Genomic DNA, 7,141 nt, shown 5'->3' with positions numbered 1-7,141 from the left:
ATCTGTTAATCTGTCATTATACCAACTAAACATTTTTCTCTAATCTGCATTTTATATCAACAAATTGAGAACAATTATTAGTTTGCGCGAAATTTATTCTTTATTTGTGTAATATTGTTAATTCTATCGGATTCAGTTGTAAGAACACGTGCGGAATGGCAGATGTACGTGATATTTTAGACATCGAGCGGGCGAATACTCCTGAAGTGACCCGAGAATCATTTCTGGTGCAGAGGCGGCGGAACTTTGAAAAGTAAGTTTATAATCATTTTAATAATATAATTGTGTTAATGTTACATTTTCAACCCAAACAACTTCAAAGAGCTAAAGGAGTTTCCAAGCGTCCAGAAGGTATGCACCGCGAGGTATTCGCTTTGCTCTATAATGACAACAAAGATGCTCCACCGCTTTTACCAACAGACACAGGTACAAAATTTATTAATTAATGCACAAAACACATTCAGCATAAAATGATCTTGTAGCGCTTGGCATTGGTGCCGGTTATAAGCAAGCGAAAGCTCGTTTAGGAATGAAAAAAGTGCGCAAGTGGGAATGGGCTCCTTTCAATAATCCAGCACGCACAGACGGCGCTGTATTCCATCATTGGCGTCGTACTACAGACGATCAAAAGGATTATCCCTTTGCCAAATTCAATAAGCAGCTTCAAATACCCACCTACACCATGACAGAGTATAACACACACTTGCGCACTAACGTACAAAAGTGGAACAAAGCACAAACCGATCATTTATTTGATTTAGCTAAACGGTAAGAGTTGTAATAAACTGTTATTGACAACCAAAGAAAAATATTTATTTAAATTAAATTTTAGTTTTGATCTGCGATTTATCGTAATGGCTGATCGTTGGGATCGTGCACAGCATGGCGTTAAATCTGTGGAAGACCTGAAAGAGCGCTACTATGAAGTAGTAGGTCTGCTCGCCAAGGCCAAGGGACAGAATAGTGACAAAAAAGCATATGCTTTCGATGCAGAACACGAAAGGAAGCGCAAGGATCAACTGAAGAAGTTATTTGAGCGAACTACCCAACAAGTTGAAGAAGAGCAAATGCTCTTGAATGAGCTTAAGAAGATCGAAGCACGTAAGAAGGAGCGCGAACGCAAAACACAAGATCTACAAAAACTCATCTCACAGGCGGATCAGGTACGAATATTTGTATATAAACATTTTCTTCGTAAATCACACTGAAAAATCCGTAACCACACTAGCAAAGTGATGCCGCCACCAATGTGCAGAGCGCACGCAAATATGAAAAGAAACTTGTCAAGAAAAAGCTACATCATCAACCGCGTCCCTCGAAGGTTGATTCGGTCGTAAATGCTATAGAAATAGGAGGTAGTGGCATCAAGTTCTCAGACTTACGTGGATCTGGTGTTTCTTTGCGTTCACAGAAAATGAAACTGCCTGCAAACATCGGTCAACGTAAGGTAAAAGCATTGGAACAAGCCATACAAGAATTTAAAGTTGGTGAGTGTTTTTTTTTTTGCTACATATATTTAGTTTCGTTGAACTAATCAAAATTCTTGTTTGTAGACCCCTCGCCGCCGCCAACGGAGGAAATATGTAACACGTTCAATGAACTGCGCTCCGACATGGTTCTGCTGTGCGAATTAAGAACAGCCTTGTCCACATGTGTTTATGAAATGGAAAGCTTAAAGCATCAGTATGAAGCTGCATGCCCGGGAAAGGTGAGCTATCATTACAGATATTTTTACATAAAAGAAATGATTTTAAAGTAAAATAAACTTTTTGCAGACTCTAAACATTCCGCCGTCTCTGATACCAGCCGAACCCATTAAAGAAGAAATAATTGAGCCTGGTACCTCGGCCAGTACAAATGCATAGTCTTCTAATAAACAACAATTTTTATGTCACTTGCATTCATATGGAAACTCGATATATATAAATTACCTCTAGTTTGAATTAAATCGAAAAATTTGTTTTTTCTATAAAAAAAATATTTCCTGCGTAGAATGAACGCTTTATCGCTAGTATTTGTCAACTCGTTAGCGCTCATAAGCGCTGGCAAATTGTATTTATCGAACGCCTACAAAGGTGAGAAGCGGCGAAGATGAGTATTGGGTTAAGAATGGGAAAGTCAAATAAACAAGCTTGGAACTTCTGCCCATTTGTGTCGGAATGAAGCACACACATGCACACATTCGCTGTCGTGGGTATGCGCCGCTGCAGCAAGTGTGTGTGTGAAACCAATTTATTTGTTCTATTAAACAGCGCTAGCCATGTAGGCAGTAGAGCTTCTTTATTGGTGTGTTGTTGTTGTTGTTGTTAAATAACCAGGGAGAAATGGGTTTTGAGAGCTATGTACATGCTTCGCCGACCCGTTCGCTGTGCGTACATATAAGGAACACCTTGTCGGTCAAAGGCAACATATATGGAGTGATTGTGCCACATGACGCGAGAGTGCGAAAAGTATTTGCAGAATAAAAAATACTAAACATCAAGATGCTGTTTCAAGGCCTCAATTATGTGTGCCTTCAAATTTCTAGCAGCGTGACGACAATATTGCCTTTTGTTGTTGGTGAAACGAAGATGAATGTATCAGCTCGTAATTGTGTGTGTGTGTGTGTGTGTGTGTGTGTGTGCTACTTGTTCATCCTACATTTTTCGCTATTTAAGCTACTGATTACTGCAGTGGCTTGATTTCCAGTCCTCCTTCTTGTAGGATACTTCTATCTGTCACACAGTATGCTCTCTATGCCGATATATAAATGTAAAGTACGTGTGAACTTTTAACGGTAGTTGTACTGAAACTTGGTTAAGAATTTGCGGCTATCATAAGTATTGTTTTAGTGTTTTTGTTGTCTATTACGAAAGTTCACGTTTGCTTTGTTTCGTTGAACACAAGTTCGTCTTGTCCACAAAGCGATAGCGCACGAAGTGGGACTTGCGGCAGCGTTGCGACGGCGAGACAGCTTCTTGCTTTGACGCACATGCACTTGTATAAACACGGAATATTTGTACATGTGCATGTGGACGTACACACAACATGACTTCATTGAGATGGGCCACTGAAGTCGGCTTCTTTCAACTACTCGTATATATATTGTAGATGCAAGCAGCCGTTTACGACACCAAGCAATAAAAGTATACTGCCGTGAAAAGTAGAGAAGCAATTAGATAAGGTGCATATTATAAGCTCACTTTTTTATCACCTATAGCTATCAATGTTATCCGCTGAATTTCAACCTATTTTTGCAATATGAGTATAAACCACTCTTCATACTTTTCGAGATTCTTTCATTTGCAAGGACCGACCTCGAATTTTATTAGATTAGTAGTTTTAGTAATCGATCATATGTTATAACGTCGGACACACTTTCCCCTATCGCTCTTGTATAACCTTATTATAATCCTTTTCTGTGCCGACCTCATAAGTCTTTATATTTTCAGCCCAATAACTAAAATGCTTATTTCTCTGGTAAGTTTTCGGAGATAAGTTTGCTTTAGTTGACTCGCTAACCGACTCCGTCAAGTTGTGGTTCAGCATGTATGAAACGCAACAAAAAGCAAACGCAGTAAGCCAATTCGCTGATAATGCTTCGTCGTATGCGCAGAAGTATGCGTGCTACTTTAGCCGACTTTTCGCTCTGCATAGTTGGTTGCATAAAGCGGTTCCCCCGATGGCTTACACATTTACCGAATAACTACTTTCGTCTTGCTACTTGAGGTAGGTTCAAAGAGCTATTGGGAAGATGAAAGCCCCATACCTTCTGATCTTATGTGACTGGTAAGGTTGGGTTAATTGAAAGAGTCGCTCCAAAAACCGATCTCATGTGTTCAGCTGATAACGCCGGTCCATTATGATACCTAACGACTCCTAAGTATTGATTGAAAAGATTTTCAAAAATCGCCAGGTTCGCCGAAGTTGTGACTGCCGAGCTGTTTCAAACTCAGTCTTGCCAAATATGGACAATGGAGAAGAACGTGTTTGGATGCTTCCACCTCACCATCCTCCATAAAATTTTGACATTTAGCGTCCGACAAAATTTTCGCACTTACCGCATATACGCCTATTGGACAATCACCAGTAAGAACATCTACGATTGGGGCAAGATGAACCTTAATGAGAGCAAGTAGTTCAATAGATCTCCTGCTTTAGGCTAGGAGGATCTCGCAGTCGCACAGTAGGTAGTTGTTGCCCATCTTACTACAATAATCCAAAAATTATCAGCGAAGAGTTTTACCCTATCTTCAGAGAAAACAAGAACTAGAAACTTGCCTTATACAGCATAATTTTCGAGGGTCCCATTTTGAATCCGTTTAAGCGGTCTTGCCCCACAAATCTGCTAACAAAATAAGCTCATGCTCCAATTCCCCACTTTTTCATTCAGAAATTTCATACTTTAGGAAGCTCTAACCTACCCAGGTATCTCTCTAAAACACTTAATTATGGAAAAATGGATTTCACGGCATGTCACTGTACGTGAGCTCTGTGGAAATTTCAGATGCGTTGCCACTTGATACATAAATACATATATACGTAGATGTTACAACTGGCTTTGTGTTTTAAGCGGCCACATTGCCTTGGCATGGTTGGGGCCCAAGGAAACCGCAGTAACTGCAAAAATTTGCGCACAAAGGGTGGCGCATGCGCACAAACATTTGAATTTGAATTTGCATAAAAGTGCTTGCGGCGGTGTGAGGCAGTCACCAATTCACCGTCGCTCAATTAACTTAAGCAGCAAAGGATTTAAGCCCCTCACTAAGTGTATACAAGCATACATCCACACACATATATATATATATATATATAAATGTATACAAATTAATTTGAATGAAGAACAAAATTCTTCACTCATTCAGCGATAAATTAGCACATTTAGCGAGTGAATGATCTGTGAACTGCCAATAAGTGCAAATCAATGCAAATAAAGGCGAGCTCTCACTTCAACCACTTGAATAGGCGACACATTAGCGCTGCAAATAAGAATCGCTGAATGAAAAGGCTTTTGCTAACTTGGTAACACAATACGCCGCCGATACTTAATTCGCCAATAATGCTAAGATTAGCACAAATTTAGTTATAAACACACACATATATATGCATACATACATACATATACAATATGTGGTGGCATCATTACTGCCAGCTAGTTCGCTCATAAATTTGTGTGTCAGCCTACACAGTCATCGAGTTTGCCAGGTGAGAGTCAGCGCGCACCAATACAGCGACGAGGTGGACGCTCAAACATGTTGTGAGGAGTTTTGTGCGACGTCGTGTGTGCGCTGCGGCTTACCGGTTGAGTGCGTCTGTTTTTGTGAATGAATTCATTGAGGCGCGCGTAGGTTTACGTTCGCCAACAAAAGCAACAACAACGGCACTGCTATAGAGTGATCATGCCGTCCGCCTAGCACACGGTGGTTGTTGTAATGTACAACAGCTGTCGACAGCCAGTCAGCCAGCCAAACGCCAGCAAGCAACCAACAGACACCAGCCAACAGACAGCAGTCGGCAGTTGGCAGTCGGCAGACGGCCGCGGTGTGCATGTAGGCGAATCAACACAACCGACGTCGGCGCGCAGTTCAAGCCCACATGTTGGCTGTTGGTGTGCTCAGTTGAGTTTTGGTTTTCGCGCTGTCGAGTCAATGAAATCGGAAAGCCTCAAATTGGTTGTTGTGAAAATTTTGTGAGCATATATGTGCGATTTGTGACCGAATCATTTTGTGTGGCAAATGCAGTTTGTGTTGCAATTTTTGATAAATTTATAAAACTAACAGTGTTTTGTGTAAAAAAGTGTACAAGTTGGCGGGTTCGTCACTTAAGTCTTTTGTATGCTGGAAAACTCATTTTTGAGTTAAATATTTCGAAAGCCAATATTGCGAATAGTGAAATTGTGAGCTACAAAACTGCTAAATAATTGTTGAACACAAAGTGCAATTGCAACCAAATCCAAAATAATTGCTTTGAAATAGTAAAAAAAATACAGCAGTGATTAATTGTTTTTTCGTGCCCTTCGGCACAAATCTTCTGAGTCTTCTTAATCGCCTTAAAAGCAAGAAGCAAAAAAAGTTGAAAGGAAAAAGGCAGACATTGCCTGTCGACACGTTGCGGCAGGATACACAGAAAAAGAAATAAAAATAAAATAAAATAAAATTCAATTATTTATTCAGTTGCATTGTAGTCGGGCATCCGTTTCCGGCCCATTGTTCTAATCACACACACACACACACAGTTGAATATGTGTGTGCGTATGTGCATCCACAATTGATATTTCAATGAATGAATCAGCAGCAGTGCCTTCGAGCTGAGTGATCAAACAGACCGAGCGCACAAGGGCAAAAGGAGCACAAAGATAAAACACACGCACATGCACACGCACACACCGCTTTTGAAAGGCAGTGAAATAGTTTTTCGGTAAACAGCGTGACATAATCGTTCATTCATTGACGAAGCAAAGCGCATTTACCTGCCGAAAAGTAAGAGCAATTGGAAACCCGCCTACTCGCTTCCGCACTGCGCCGCCGTGTGAAAGGACCAGTCGCCAAAAACAACGCAACAACGCAAGTGCATTCAGCCGAATCACATAACACTAACACAGACACACGCACATAAAAACGTTGCGCAAATAGGGCAGTGTTCGGTGTAACGGAGATAAACGTGCACATTGGAGTACCAGATAAGATGCTTATCACGCGTACAAATCGCTCCGAGTGAATAAACAACACGTCCGTAACACACACAGACACACACACACACCCATCCACCTGACACACACCTTATAGTTCTGTGGCTAGCATTTGCTTTGCGGTCTTCTAGTCGTTTTGTTGTTGTTGTTGTTTGCTCTGTGTCACCTAAGCATTCAATAGAGTTTTCCGAATTCGCTATTTGCCTTTCACACACAAAAGTGTTTGCAGTGCGCGTAGATAAGCCGCGTTGTAGACCAGGCTGCGCGTCGTTCGGCTGAGCAAGTGAAGCGTCAAGTCAAGTCATATTGCCGCCAGCGTACCCCCGGCGACGTAAGGTAGCAGCAAGCATGGCAGCTGACAGTCAAGCAACGGCTGCTTTGAGGTAAGTGGAGGCAGCGTTTTTATAAGCGTTCATAGCTGTTGGTTGGCTTATAATTTGGGTATAAATCGTCGCCATGAATTGTGAAGACGGT

General features: G+C 41.2%; 1 protein-coding gene across 1 annotated transcript; it reads left to right on the top strand.

Annotated features, from left to right (window-relative positions):
- Positions 1-16: 16 nt before the first annotated feature.
- Positions 17-1,956, top strand: DMAP1 (DNA methyltransferase 1 associated protein 1). The gene is made up of 7 exons (XM_014241852.3): positions 17-253; positions 323-426; positions 483-768; positions 833-1,163; positions 1,229-1,487; positions 1,554-1,708; positions 1,776-1,956. The coding sequence occupies exons 1-7, from the start codon at positions 156-158 to the stop codon at positions 1,863-1,865; spliced, it is 1,323 nt and encodes a 440-aa protein (XP_014097327.1). The 5' UTR covers positions 17-155; the 3' UTR covers positions 1,866-1,956.
- The last annotated feature ends 5,185 nt before the right edge of the window (positions 1,957-7,141 follow it).

The sequence above is a fragment of the Bactrocera oleae genome, chromosome 4 (assembly GCF_042242935.1).
Source record: "Bactrocera oleae isolate idBacOlea1 chromosome 4, idBacOlea1, whole genome shotgun sequence".
In the NCBI taxonomy this organism is placed as follows: Eukaryota; Metazoa; Arthropoda; class Insecta; order Diptera; family Tephritidae; genus Bactrocera; species Bactrocera oleae.
Note: the sequence above shows the minus strand (reverse complement) of the source record. Positions and strands in the feature narration are given on the sequence as shown.

Excerpts from the sequence above, each read along its gene's own strand:
- DMAP1 (XM_014241852.3), top strand. The coding sequence starts at position 156 with ATGGCAGATGTACGTGATATTTTAGACATCGAGCGGGCGAATACTCCT. Across the intron at positions 1,164-1,228 it reads TCATCTCACAGGCGGATCAG|CAAAGTGATGCCGCCACCAA; the intron begins GTACGAATATTT and ends TAACCACACTAG. Across the intron at positions 1,488-1,553 it reads CATACAAGAATTTAAAGTTG|ACCCCTCGCCGCCGCCAACG; the intron begins GTGAGTGTTTTT and ends TCTTGTTTGTAG.